The sequence below is a fragment of the Equus asinus genome, chromosome 24 (genome assembly GCF_041296235.1).
Source record: "Equus asinus isolate D_3611 breed Donkey chromosome 24, EquAss-T2T_v2, whole genome shotgun sequence".
Classification (NCBI taxonomy): Eukaryota; Metazoa; Chordata; class Mammalia; order Perissodactyla; family Equidae; genus Equus; species Equus asinus.
In genome coordinates, this window is record NC_091813.1 from 23,789,722 (window position 1) to 23,804,431 (window position 14,710).

General features: G+C 41.9%; 1 protein-coding gene across 9 annotated transcripts in view; it reads right to left on the reverse strand.

Annotated features, from left to right (window-relative positions):
* The window catches only part of CEP162 (centrosomal protein 162), an 85,336-nt gene extending 78,106 nt beyond the window's left edge, over positions 1-7,230 (reverse strand). For 7 of the 9 annotated variants that reach the window (XR_006519213.2, XM_014838073.3, XM_070496322.1 and 4 more), the window contains exons 1-3: positions 6,943-7,230; positions 5,755-5,870; positions 1,366-1,480 (exon numbers count right to left, since the gene is read on the reverse strand). Coding sequence is in view for 6 of the 9 variants with exons in the window: in XM_014838073.3 (XP_014693559.3) it covers positions 1,366-1,480; positions 5,755-5,811 (172 nt within the window). In the remaining 3 variants the exon portion in view is untranslated. The remainder of the gene's footprint in view (positions 1-1,365; positions 1,481-5,754; positions 5,871-6,942) is intronic. The other 2 variants (XM_070496324.1, XM_070496323.1) reach the window with 2 other exon arrangements.
* Positions 7,231-14,710: the final 7,480 nt, after the last annotated feature.

Consider the following 14,710-nt stretch of genomic DNA (forward strand, 5'->3'; position numbering starts at 1 on the left):
ATGCTAATTAAATCTCAAATTTTTGTCAACAATTCTAACATTACTTCATCATATAATATCGTTTTTCAAGCACCAAGAGGGGAAAGATTCTAAAAAAGAATTCTTCACATGCAAAGCATTTTAGCATTACTGCATGGTTTGGGGGTTTATGAAAAACACACTAAATTTTTCAATAAGGCAATTCCTTATTGTACAGTTTTAAGAAGAACAGAGAAGTGACGATCAATTTTACTCTAACACATTTATTAAACACATTTATTATTTACTGTTGAGGGTCAGGGGTACAAAGAAAAAGAAGTGTTTGTTGCCCTCACAAAGCTCCCAACTTCAGGAGTGGCCCTATAGGTCATGACTATCAGCACAAAGTATAAGTACTGTTTCAGTGTTCTGACTTCAAAACAAAGGAGACAATAATTGTGTTGACAAGGGAGCTAGGAGAGTTATGGAGGGATTGCAAAAAGAAGTAATGCCAAGCTTTACTAGACAAGAAGGATGAGAGGGAAGGCATTCCACTGAAAAGAAAGGACGAATTAATGCACACAGGCATGGAGCCAGTGGTGTTCCCTGGAGACAAGGAATAACTGAGAGTGGCTGGAGCACATTAGGCTGGAAGGAGGGCTCCAGGAAGATGCTGCAGAGCCTTAAGGTCACATTAAGGAATTCGGGCTCCTTTTACGGGAAAAAACAAAAGCTATGGGTAAATTTTTCCCCTAGAGAAGAGATGTAGAAATCCTATCAGTTTATAAAATGGCGCTTAATGATTCACAAACAGAGCAAACATAGGAACTTAGGAGAGGGAGTCTGGGGTTCCTTAAGAATATGGCAGAATTAAACATAGTAGATATACCTAAGAAAACACTCCAGAGAGTGATTTTCTATTGGTAAAGATGTGACGAAGAATAGTTCTGGTTTCGAAAGGTAGACACAGGTGCCAGACAGAAGCAATAATGAGTTCTTTACCAATAAGGCAAAAAATTATTTTTACTACTGTTATTAACAGACTGTGACACCAAAATCTATAGATTTGTTAAAATCTTTCCAACACAATGACATTAATACATTGTCAGAATATTTTAATAAATCACCTTAAATCAATTTACCATTGAACATGATAATATATACACTCATATTATTCACCATCTTAATTTGAATAAATATAAATTATCTCAATGTAAAATAACCTGATAATGCAGAAACAGATTCTCAATTATATAATAAAAAGATAAAAATCAATCCATACTTCAAAAATCCACACTATTAGTACCATTTTCTTTATATATTTATAGTACGTAACAAAATCCAGAATTAAAAGTCTTGACTGACACCTTGTGGTCAAATAATCTGAAATTAATCAGCGATATTTACCGCTGTCTTCGAAATCACCTTCAGCCATCCACCAGGGCACTGTATCTTTCTTCTTCACTTCGTTTTTAGGTTGTCTAGGTGTTTTGTTTGAATTCTCAAAAGAATCATCTGAAAGCTGAATCAGATATAAGCTATTGAATTTAAATTCAAGAATCCCATATTCATCACTGAAAATGTTTCTTAGTCCTCCTACAGTTCAGCTATCACCCACATGTTCTTAGCAATAAATGTATAAATTCATATTTCTAAAATTATGTGGCCAAAATAACTTAAAAATCAAGCACACACCTCTGAATATCAATTTCTTATCCAGAATTAAACAAGTAAACTAACCAGGGAGAAAAACATCAATAACAAAGAAATAAAGAAAACTTGATCAAGAAACATAATCAGGAAAGGAAAAAAAAAAAGGATACAATCTTCTTTCTAGACATTCTCTAGGGTCTAAGAATAAAACACGATTGAGCAAAATTACCTAGCACCACTATAGAAGAATACAGAATTCTAAGACCAGGAAGAATTGAGTTGCAGGTGTCTACCTGAGAAATTAGTATTTTGCCCCTATTAATAAACGTTTCTACTCTTCAGGTCCAAATTTTACTACAATCCTGAATCCCCTACTCTAACCCTAATCTACCACCCTCACTCTCAGCCATTAACTTGGCCTCTCTCTTTACTGAGAAAATAGAGACCTTTGGTCAAAAACCACCCTTCTTCCCCTCACTCCACCATGAAACTCACCTGTTGACACTGCTCTCCCTCAGAAGAGACATTCCCTCCTCCGCTCCAAGGAGACCCCGCACAGCGTCGCTTCCCGCCTCCCCAGGCTCTTGCTCCTCGGTTACCCCATTTCATCTCCGTATCTTCACTCCCTCCCCTCTCCCATCTCCCTCCTTCTCTTGGATTATAAACCTGCTCATCACTGCATCCCCAGGGCTCAGCACAGCACCTGGCACAACGGTGGACTCGAAGAATGAACACTCAAGTCTACTCTACTTTAAAAAATAAAGCAAAGCAAAACAAAAAACAAACAGGAAAAATTCCCTATTCCCGCCTCCTTTTCACTCTACCTCTTTATCACTTTTCCTTCATATATCAACTTCTCGAGTTACTGCTCAGCCCCTGAAAATCTGCTTCCCGTCCAAACAGCTCTCCTCCAGGCAGCAAAGGCTCCTAAATGCCACAAATAAGGGACCACTGTCAGTTATCTTCCCTGATCACATCAGGGAATTTGATACAGTGACCAACTCTTGCTTCTTGAAACTCTCTACCTTTGACTTCACAGCATCACTTCCTTCAGATTACTCTTCAGTTCTGTGACCTTCCCATCCATCTATTTTAACAGCTCTTGGCTCTTTTGCCCATTTTTTTAATTCAAGACTGCCCCAGGACCATGCTCATGGTCCTTTTCATCCTCATTCCACACACCTTCTCTGGGGAAGAAACCAACATTTGTTCCATGCCTGCTCTATGTCGGGATCTATATTCAGATTATCTCAATCTTTAAGCAATCCAGCAGAGATTTACTGATGGAGAAACAAGCTCAGAGGGGTTAAGCAACTTGCCCGAGTTGCCACTGTTAGTGTTACAGAACTGGATTCCAACTGAGGTCTCTCTGACTAAAACCTGTCCACTTTCCACTACACTGTGTAGTCTGCCAGTGAGGACAACGTTATCTGGGTGAACTTTTAAACTTCCAAGATGACAACACACATTTCCACGTGCCAACCAAACAACTCTACCTCAATGACTTGTAAGAATGTCAATTTTTAAATGTTCAAAAAGAACTCATCTTCCCGGACAATCAAGCAGGAAGAAGGGAGGCGGGAAGAAAAGATATTCGTCCCATCTAAATTTTAGCTGTTTCACCTTCCCTTCAGTCTCTGAACTTCACTGTCACCTTGAAATGTTCTACTTTTCTTTCCTCTCTACATCTCACTGTTTATCAGATTCTGATAACCTGCCTCAGACTTGGTCTCCTCCTCCTAAACCTCATGGCCACATAATAGTGTGGAAGAAGGACAACAGGTTTTTGGGGCCACACAGATCTGAGTTGAAATTTCAGCTTCAAAACAGGCTAACTTTGTTGCTTACAGAAAATTGCCCCTCTTTTTTCAGTTTATTCACCTGTTAAAAACAGTTACGGTACCACTGACCTTGCCGGGCTGTGGCAAAGCTCAGAAAAAGAAATGGAGAGTGCACACCCTACGTCTAATACATAGTAGGTACTCCACTTTCAACAATCTTCCACACTGCTTTCCAGACTACCATCATTAAAAACAAAACAAAACAAAAAGCTGGTCCCCAGACAATAACAGTGCTGGGCAGGATATGGAAAAATTGGAAGCCTAATATACTAATACATGGCTGGTGTGAGTGTAAAATGGCACAGCCACACAGAAAACAGTCTGGCCGTTCCTCAAAAGGTTAAATAGTTACCATATGACCCACCATTTCCACTACTAGGTATATGCATAAGAGAAATGAAAACATACATCCACACAAAAACTTGTACACAATTGTTCATAGCAGTAGTATTCATAATTGCCAGAAAGTGGAAAGAACTCAAGAGAGTATTATTCAGCTATGAAAATAAACGAAGTACCGACAGATACTATGACATGGATGGACCTTGAAAACGTTATGTTAGGTGGAAAAAGCCGGTCATAAAAGACCACAAACTGTACAATTCCATTTCTATGAAATATCTATAATAGGCATATCTTCAGAGAGAGAAAGCAGATTAGTGGAGCTTAAGGCAGCGGAAGGGCATAACTGCTAATGAGTACAGGGTTTCTTTTTGGGTGATGAAAACGTTCTAAAAGTGATTGTGGTGATGGTCGCATAACTGTGAATATACTAAAAACCACCGAATTGTACACTTTAAATGGGTGAACTGTATGGTATGTGATATCTCAATAAAGCAGAAAAAAAAAATCTGGTCCCAACAATCTCCTTAAAAACTGGGATATATAAACCACATGTTTGAACAAACTGCTTCAATAATAATTTATCAAAATGACCAAAGAAGTCAGCATGACTTTAAAATCATGGTTTTCATTGTTAAAAATGAGACACTGTCTTATCTAAATCTCTAGCATGAGATACGAGCTTTTATGAGTTGAGGTTGAATATGAAAGAAAGAGGGAGGGAGGGAGAGAAAGAGAAGGAAAGGGAGAGTGTTGAAGGGGTGGCAAATGAGGGGTAAAAGGAGAAAAACTGACCTGTACTGCTTTTTATCTTTTACAATGAAAATACTCCCTATAAATTTAATTTTCAAAATGTGCCCATATTTGATATAAAAAAATCAGTTTTTCAAATGGGAAGTGAGACTCATATCCTGAGTATCTACTACATTCTAGCAATTGGTAGATGCTTTCTTTTAATCTTTACAACAATCCTACAAAGTGTAGGCATTATTTTTCCTGTTAGATACTGCAACTCAGGTTCTTTCTACTACATCTCACTCAAACTCCCTTTATGAACAAGAACATTGCCATAATAATTTAAAATGTGACTCTCCTGAATGCCCTGCAAGGCCTCTCCATTTCTATAAACACATAGGACATGGTGTAACCCTCTAATTCATTCATTCAGCAAATATTTATTAAGCATCTATTAGGTACTGCAGGTGCAGCAATGAACATATAGTCACCACATCACAGACCACACATTCTTATAATGGGAGGCAGAAAGCAGACGTACACAAGTAAAATAACGCGTGGTACTAAGTGCTACATAGAGGATTAAACACATGGTATACTAAGAAGTGACTTGGTGGTTACTTATTTACTGGACAAACAGAAAAAAAAGCTCTTTGAGGTAGTGATATTTAAGATGAGATCTTCACCAGCCAGGTGAAGAACAGAGGAACGGCACTATTTGCAGAAGGGACAGCTAGTGCAAAGCTCCTAATGTGAAATGAGCTTGGCGTGTCTGGGGGAGAAAAAAGGCCACAGTAGCATCAGTGGATGGGGTGAAAGAGTGGCATAAAGTCAGTGAGGCAGACATGAGCAAGATCATCCAGGGCTTTGTAAACCACCGGAAGGAGTTTAGATTTTATTCTACATGTGATGGAAGGCCAATAGTGTTTTACATTGCGCAGGAACAGAGTCTGATTTATGTAACAGACCATGCCGGCTGCGGTGTGGAAGGAATGCTGGGAAAGGCCTTGGGAACTATTGCAGTAGCCCAGGTGCGACGATGGTGTCCTGGACTAGGATGGCGGCAGTGAAAAAGAAGAGAACGAGAGGGATGAGGGAGAGATTCTGGAGGCAGAGTTGACACAGCTTGGTGACGGGCTCATTGTATCTTGAGAGGTGAAAGAACTGAAGGATGAGTTTCTCATGAAACAAATTTATAATATATCTTTTAAAAATATAAACCTACCTCTTTCATGAACTGTTCAAACTCTTCATCCAACTCTTCTTTGGAATAGAGAGCCATGATCTATAATTTTCACTTCCCAAAGTAAACATTCCAAAATATTTACAACACTGGAAACCCTAAATAACAAGAGATGATAAACATCTTTTGAGGAAACTCATATCACATCTGAAAACCACCAGACTTAAACCTCAGACATTTCTCTTATGATTTGGTATGTATGCACAGTTATTGACCAGTAAGCTGGACAAGAGATTCCTAATTCATTAATAAAACTAATTTGGAAAGGCTTTCACAGTCTGCCTTTTACTTAGGGTCCAGAACTACATTTTCCTTGTTAACATCCTATTGTTAAATGGTGGCTTCCACAATATTTCCCAAGTCTACACATATTAGTGTGAGAGTGTGAGAGTGTGTGAGAGTGTGTGTGTGTGTGTGTATTATTTAACATCCCTTAAACAAACCAGGTCCTCTCAAGGAATCTTAAAAATTATAAATTAGCGAATCCAAAAGACCATTTTTTCTTAGCAAGGCACACGACAGAGTTTGCACCGCCTTCTCATTCAGCTAGTTATCTATCAATCCATCTGAACAGTTTTGCAAAATAGGCTGTTTCCAGACATGGAGACATTTCCAGATACACACAAATGTATTAAGACTCAGAATCTACCTAAAATAAAGTTAATGGAGTATACCAATCAGAACGAATTGTTTCTTTTGGAGCGAGAGAGGACCAACAAAGACTCTGCAATAGTGACTTGCAACGCCAAGCTCTCGCCTGCCCCTCTAAGAAATCAACTTCAATCTGCCCCAGCTTCCGCATGGAAACTCCTTGAGGCCGCTCACACCGCAGCTTCGTTTGCAGAGGCCGGAGAGGGTGCCCGTGGAGACTCGGACAATACTCTACCCATCCCGCAGAATAAACACCTCCTGCCCTCATCAGCATTTCTGATTACATCAGGACGTGTGCGCTTGACGTCTTGGCCCCAAATTCTTGGTCAGAGGCGACTGCCACTAAAGGGTCCTCAGCTCCGCGGGCTCCGGAGCTGGCGCGAAGACAAAGACTCCCTTGCCGCGGAGGCCGGGTAGAGGAGGGGAGTGACCGGGGACACTAAAGCCCTGAGGAGCGGGTCTGAGGACAGCCCAGCCGCGGTGAACCGAGTGGGAAGCAAGGGCCCACGCCTCACCTACCTTTGCTTCTGAATTCCGCGCTTTCCCAGAAGGTCTGCGGGGCCCAGGAGTTGCCAGGGTAACAGACTTCAGCCGCCGGGCTGCGGAGTCACATGACTCGGCGGGTCACGTGGCTCGTGGACCCGGAGGGACAGCGGTTAGTGTCTCTGCGACTACGAGCGAGGTGGGGAATAGCGGCGGCTGCGGTAACCTGGGGAGTAAGGGTCGTCGCTGCAGCACCAGCAGAGATCCTGGGGCGTTGTCTGCGCTCCTGGCAGAAGATGCCCGCAGGACTGGGTCACGAGACCCCGAGCTCAGGCATGATGGGGGTTGTAGGCCAAGCCCGTGGCTTCCTGGGAAATGTAGTTTAGCTCCCCTAGTCCTTGCATTTCCGCGCTTCTCATCTTCTCTTCCTAATTTTCCCCATCCTTGTCGTTTCAGCTCGCCGCTTTCTAGGCAGTTTAGAAAAAATGTAATTTATTGGGTTTCCTCCACGTGCACAGCCGTGTGGGCGTTGTGAGAGAAACTCAAACCTGTGAGAAAGAGCTCTGTTGTCAGCAGAGGGACTCTGTTCCACCATCTAGTGGGCAAGGCATTGAAAATACACATCACACAGCTCAACCGGCTACTCACCTCAGAGCATCTCCACGGTTTCCCGCCACCTCTCCTTTACCCCCATTCTGTAGCGGCATCTTGCAATTACTTTCTTGGTTTTTACTTTATTTTTACTATTTCTTCCTCAAAAAAAAAAAGAACACAAGTTGGAGTTTCAGAAGACGGCGTTTAGGATAGTGAAAGTAAAAGCTGAAAGAAAGGATTGCTGCTGGCTTACGTAGGTTAAGGACCTACCTCATCATCTCCGGCCTGAACTTTTCATTCAGCAAGAGTTCACTGAAACACGGATGTGTACATGCCAGGAGCTGTGCCCTGCGATAAAAATTTGAACAATAATAGAGATTTTTTAAAGCCACTATTTATTGAGCACTTGAACTGATAGAAGCTTCACATGCATTATGTCACTTAATCCTTAAAATCTACAAGTTAATTCGATTCAGTTTATATTTTTGTTTCTAATATGTGCTAAATGTACAAGACAGTCATAATTCCCGTGCTAACAAAGTCTAGCGGAGCAGACAGACAAGTGATTGGATAATTGCAATTCTGTGTGACAACTGCTATAAAAGGAGAAGTAGGCTGTGGTTGGAAGATATTAGAGGTCACCTCACCCCCTGGAAGGATAGAGAAGACTTTCTGGAGGAAACGAAGTCTAAATTGAAACCTAAACCACCGAAAGGATGAGTAGAAGGTGGCAAGAGTTAATGAGGAGGAGAGAGGCAGTTTTCAGTCGGAAGGAATCCATGTGAAAAGACGCACAGAGTCTCTGTGAAGTTATTATCCTCATTTTACAGGTGAGAAAATTGAAGCAGAGATGTTACGTAACTTGCTCAAAGCATGGTGACTGAAGCAGAATTCAGGCCTTATTATTTTCACTTTCTTATCCAGCTTCCATTCTATCATCCTTCCAATGGTCTTTTGCAAATACTGTCACCTGGTTTGCCCCGATGCCCTTGGAGCACGCCTACCTAACAAAATACTCCTGCAGCCATTGAATATAGCTCGACAAAATCACCCAACAGGCTGGACTACAACCAGTTTTCTGAGACACTTGAATTCCTTGCGGTATAAACATGAAGTTGTTTTATTTTTAATGATCACTCCTTTGAAGTGCTCCTGTTAAGTGCTTTATTCCTCTCCTTATCATCTTAGACAAATTTTAGATTCCATGAATTTTTAATAATATCTAGATATTAAAACCTAGTCAACACAGTTTAAAAAGAGAAACTTCTTAACTAATTCATAGTTGTCTTTGTATTTGGAGAGGCTTGGAATCGAGAAGGGAGCATGGTCCACTTTTTACACAAATCTTCTTCCTCCCTCTTTTAAAGTCTAGAGGGATAGGGAGGAGCATTTTGGCGGGGCAGATGTCTCTTTTCTTCATGAAGTGAAATCATAGTCTTCTGCTCACTGGCTGTCTCCAATTCTCAGGCTGGCTATATAGCCAGATGACTGGCTCTAGTGCCCTGCTTGGGTCAGGCATCGAAATGTTGGCTCATGTCGGATGAAAGTGTGGGTTCTTCAGAGATCCCTGCATAGTTCCCTAAGGGATGGAATCTAGTTCTGGCTCAATTTTTCAATCCTCCCCTCCCCAAGCTTTCATCATAAGCAATCTGTGCCCTACACCTCCTATTCTGCCTTCTCTTACTACTGGAGTGTCCTTGACAAGTACACCTCTTGGGTAGAATATTAACAAGATGGCTCAGGACCCGTTACTTTCCCAGCTCTCCATGTGGCTCATGGAAAGGTGATTCATATATGCCGTGTCAAATGGTGAGGATGAGGATGCTATATCTCAATCCCTTCTCTCAGCATTGGATGTCTCTCCATATTTTTTCCCTTGTTTAGTGACATATAGGTAATGTATATGTGTAAGTATCAAGGTGTTTGTTGTGCCTTGTTCGGTATAGGTACAAGATGATAGATTCCAATTCCATAGCCTAGTAGGTTGCTTTCTCACCCATCCCTACTAGTAAGCGTCTTACAAATTAGGCCTCTTTCACATTAATTTGTACATAAACATTAGCCTCAGATCTTCTTGGCCTCATCTTTTACTCAAGCTACAGCTGCTAAGACCACTTCCACTCAGGTTTTGACTAGCTTCACATAGGTGTAACTCAACTGTGTGCCTGCCTTGAGTCTGTAGTGTGGACCTCTTGCTTTCTGATCCCTGGGGGAATCCATTCAGCACTCAACACTTGCAACTTGGAAGTGTGGGGGACTTAACCTCTGTGGATCCATCCTTGATCAATGGGATTTGGAGCTGATGAATAAATGGTTCCCCCTTTTGACCTCAGGTATACAGAATTGATACACATTCCATAAGACTTCTCAGAATGTCTTGTGTGATCCAGAACTATTTGTTCACAACAGTGACCAACTTGATAACACATTTTCAAATTGGCTTTCCATCCTTCTTAATGTCATTCTCCTTGTTCATCACTACTGCTAAATGGCGACCATTCCTGAATAAAAAGCTCTCATGCAGATCTATGTCTTGTGTTCTGTTTTCAGGGGAACCATGGAAAAGATAGCTAGTATCAGCATTAGCCCTGGAAAGCAGACCATTAGGATGGGTTTGGTAATTGTGCAATTCACCAGTCAGATGGCAATTAAGACCCCACTGTTAATGGGAAATGGGGTGGTGATAACCAGTGGCATGCAGCTACTAAGGTTCTCATATGAGGTTGGCTGGGCAGAGGTACAGGTGAAGGGTGATAAGTTGACTCATACACTCACTGGTATACTTGAATGGTCTGTCAGCAGTGGTAATTATAAGGATTGTAGAGATGGCTGGGTGTTATTGATTTCTTTGGACGCTTCAAAATTAAAAAATGACTGGATCAGGTCAGGCAAAATCTACTCAAGTCACATTATAAATGCTAAGGGCCTCTATCAGATTTGAGGTGATTATCATTTCCTGCGGTAGCAGGAGAGTCTGTGGTGAAAGTCAGGCCCAAATCAAATTGTAAGGACAGTGTAGGTGCAAAGGAGACTGAAACCACAGCAAGTTTGGGTGTCCTGAGCTAGAGCCCTGGTAGAAAACAATGCAATCCTGAAACCTGGAATATGAGCATTTGGGTGAATGAGTCTGGGAACCTTGAACTCTCAGATTTCCCTGAAATCTCCACACTCAGAAAAGCAGCCACTCTTCTTGCTAAAGGAGAGCATCCTCCTATTGCCTGGAGACCCTGAAAAGACTAAGAGACTCTCAAATGAGGAAGGCAACTCACAAGTTGATGCTTGTCCTCTTCAGGATCCAGCCCTGCCATCACTCATTGTCTCCATGCCAGTAACTTGGGTCATATCTCAGAAACATGAGCAGGGAAATATAATCCTTTCCCCAGAAGGAAATGACTTACAGGAATTGCAGGTCCTACATTAAATATACTAAAATAAACCAGGGAACACACGTAGGAGTGGATATTGAGAATATCGAACTGGTAGGGGGAATAAAATAAGGTTGCATAGGGAAGAATTCATTGACATGGGAAGACTCACTCATAAATTGGGGTTTAATATCCAACAAGAACACCTGGAGCTGGTCCTAATATGCTGCTGGGATGTTTCCTTGAAGGCCAAATGTGATAATGGCCAATAGGAAAATGAGGTCAAGATGCTCAAATTGCTTTGGCATAATATTAAGTAAGACGTCAGAAGGCTCATGGAGATGGGAATGTTAGAGCGAATTTGTTATGTGCTATCTAGAACCTATCATGTGAGTTTGTTCCCTGGGAAGACTCACAGGACATTCCTTTCGGTGAGACAATAAGGAATTCGTTGGTGAGGGGGACATCAATATCCCTGAAAAAACCTGGTGATGTCTGTCCTCTACAGTTCAGAGTTATTAACAGGAGATGCTGCTGTGGAACTAGTCAGTGGGGTTATGGGATTTCTGAAAGGCAGAGCCCATGTAGCAATACAGAAAATCAGAGGTAAGATGGTTGTAACTACTGAAATGGGCAGAAGTCTGTAGTGGCAAGCAGGTTGCCTTGACCTGAAGGAATCTGTGGCAATGGCTAATAAACCATGGTGTTTTGAGGGATTAGACAAATGGTTGATTAGACAGCTGATTGGGTGATTACTTGACTTTGTCTGTGTGTGTACGTAACAAAGAAAGAGATATAGGGAGCAGAATACTAACGTCAGCTGTCACAATGGAAAATCCAAATCGCTTGCCCAATTTTTAGATTTATATAATTTCACAGATCCAAATCTCATTGGTTAAAAGGGTGGGTGTGTGCCCTTTAGGAATGACCCTGTAATGTCACTAGGATAACTATAGACATTCTCCCTTTCCTTCCACAAAGGGTCCTATGGTAATTTACCAGGGTAACACTACATTGAATAAAGAAGAAAAGTTAGACTTTGTGAGGACTTTGGATAAAAAGTATGAGCTGACACTAATGTCAGAGGACAAGAAAAGCCACCATGGTCGTCTAGTTAGATTAGGGGCATATGGAGGCCAGGTGAAAATTGGAAAGAAGGACCCTTAGACTTTTCAAAGACAGATAGATAAGGGGTATGAGCTGACACTGATGCCAGGAGACCTGAAATGCCATCATGGTCTTCCAGTTAGATTGGGGGCATATGGAGGCCAGGTAAAAATTAGAATTCTAGCCCAAGTATGTCTTACAGAGGATACAGTGGGTCTGTGGCCCACCCTGTGATAGTTTCCTCAGTCCCCAAATCAATGATCGGGATATATAAAATTCTCAAGTATGCTTTGTAACTGGAGGAACTCTTATGTTGGTTCCCTGATCTGTGGAGCCATTATGGTAGGAAGAGCCAAGTAGAAGCCCCTGAAAATATCCCATCTGCATCCAAGTGAGTAAATCAGAAACAGTATCACTTCCTAGGAGGAACGGCAGAAGTTAGCACGACTGTTTAAAGACTTCAAGAATGCATTGGTAGGGAACTCTGCATATCCTTCTTCAATCTGTTTGGCTCCTACAAAAGAATAGATAGATCTTGGGTGACAATAGTAAAATTAAGCAAGTGCTAACACCAAATCAGCTGCCATGTCAGATATATATTTTTAACCGGAAGAGATTAACACAGTTCGTAGCATTTAGTATGCCACTACTAATCTGAGAAGTATGCTATTTTAAATTCTCTTTGGAAGAAGCATCAAAAGCAGTTGGCGTGCACCTAGGCAGGACAACAGTTGACATTCACTGTTTCCCCCATGGCTGCATCAACTCCCCTGTACTCTGTCAGAATGTAATCTGTAAGAACCTGGATTGTCTTAACATTTCACAGAACACCATTATGGTTGACTGTATTGATAGCATCAAGAAGAAATTATTCTAGCTGCCCTATTTGGGCGCATGCAAACCAGAGGGTAGGAGATAAACCTCAAAAAATTTTAAGGTACTGCCACATTGGTGAAGTTTTAAGTGACCTATCATTTGGGATATGCTGGGACCAAAAAGATAAAGAACAAATTGTTACACACTGGAATCCAGCACCCAGAAAGAGGTAGATTGCTTGGTGGGCCTCTTTAGATTTTAGCGATAGCACATCCCACACTTAGGAATACTGTACCAACCCATTTATTGGACCTGAATTTTACCCAGAGCTATGGAAGCGCCTGCAGCAGTTCTAGGCAGTTGTACAAGCTTGCCAGAAGTTTAGGCCATAAGACCCAGCAGATCTGATGGTAGCTAGAAATATCTGTGCCAACTGACAAAAGAGAAAACTCTGGCCTTGTTCACATGTGGGTTAGCGTGATGGATTGATGCCAGCCATAAATGGACTGTTGTCCCACTGCTGCTGCACTCACAGTTATCCCAGATGGAATGTGGTGAAGGGAAATCCTCCCCGTGGGAAGAGCTCCAAGCAGAACACTCCATCAATTACTTTATGTGGAAGTAGAAGTCCCTGAGGTATGAATAGACATAGACTGCTGGGCGGTGACAAATTACTTGGCTTTTTGGTCAGGGACCTTGATAAAGCAAGGTCAGAAAGACCAGAGACAAGGAAATCTGGGGAAGAGGCATGTGGCTGGATCTATGGGAGTGGGCACATAGCATGCAGATCATTGTGTCTCATGTGAAAGTCCACCAAAGAGCATTCTTAGAATAGAAAGTACTCAACAACTAAGCAGACAGGTTAGTTTGCCCTGAGGATGGGAGCTATACTCTCTCCTTAATCTTTAGAGACTCCACTGTTCAGACATTTGGCCTATGAAACAGACATGACACCATGGCCGGAAAGAAGGCTATTTGTGGACACAACAGAATGGGCTCCCTCTCCCTAATGCTTATCTAGCTACTGCCCCTTTCTGAATGCCCAACTTGTCAGCAATAAAAACTGATGCTGAGTCTTTGATATGATATCATCCCTCAAAGAGACCTGCCAGCTATTTAATATCAGCCATTTATTGGATTCCTTCTACCCTGGAGATGGCGATAATTCATCCTGTCTGGAATTAAAACCTACTATGGTGATGAATTTGCATTCTCTGCTAGCAGAGCCCCCGCCAGCACAACTAACTGAGGGCTTGCAGAATGCCTTACCTGTTGGTATGGAGGCCCCCACAACATTGCCTTTTCTCAGAGATTAATTTATGACAAGGATTTGTGCATGACCATAGGATCCTACTAGATACCGCATTACTGTATAGCTCATCACGCAGAAGCAGGTGACCTAATACAATGGTGGAATGGCTTGATGAAGGTTCAGCTAAAGTTCCAGGTTGGGAAAAGATGAGATATACGTGCTGTATCAATGGCTGACATGTGGTGCTGTGTCCCTTCAGGCACCAAGGAGTGAAAGTACAATTGGCCCCTTTCACCATTACTCTTAGAAACCCATTTTAAAAGTTTATGATCTTGTCCCTGAAACCTTAGACTCTGCTGGATTCGAGGTCCTGGTTCCCAGCGGGGAGAACACTTCCACCAGAGGACAAAGTAGAAGAGTTCCACAGACCATGACTATCATCTGGTCACTTTGGGCTCCTCATTTCAGTGATTGGGCTCCTCATTCCTGGATCACCAAGCAAAAGGGAATAATATGTTAATATATTTGCAAGATTAATCTACCCTTATTAACATAAAGAGCCTGGGTCACTGTTATATAACGGAGACTGGGAGAATATCCAGGAACTTGATTGGTTCATCTCCTGGAGTTTTGTGCCAGGTGATAATGTGAAACCCAGGAGAAGACAGTC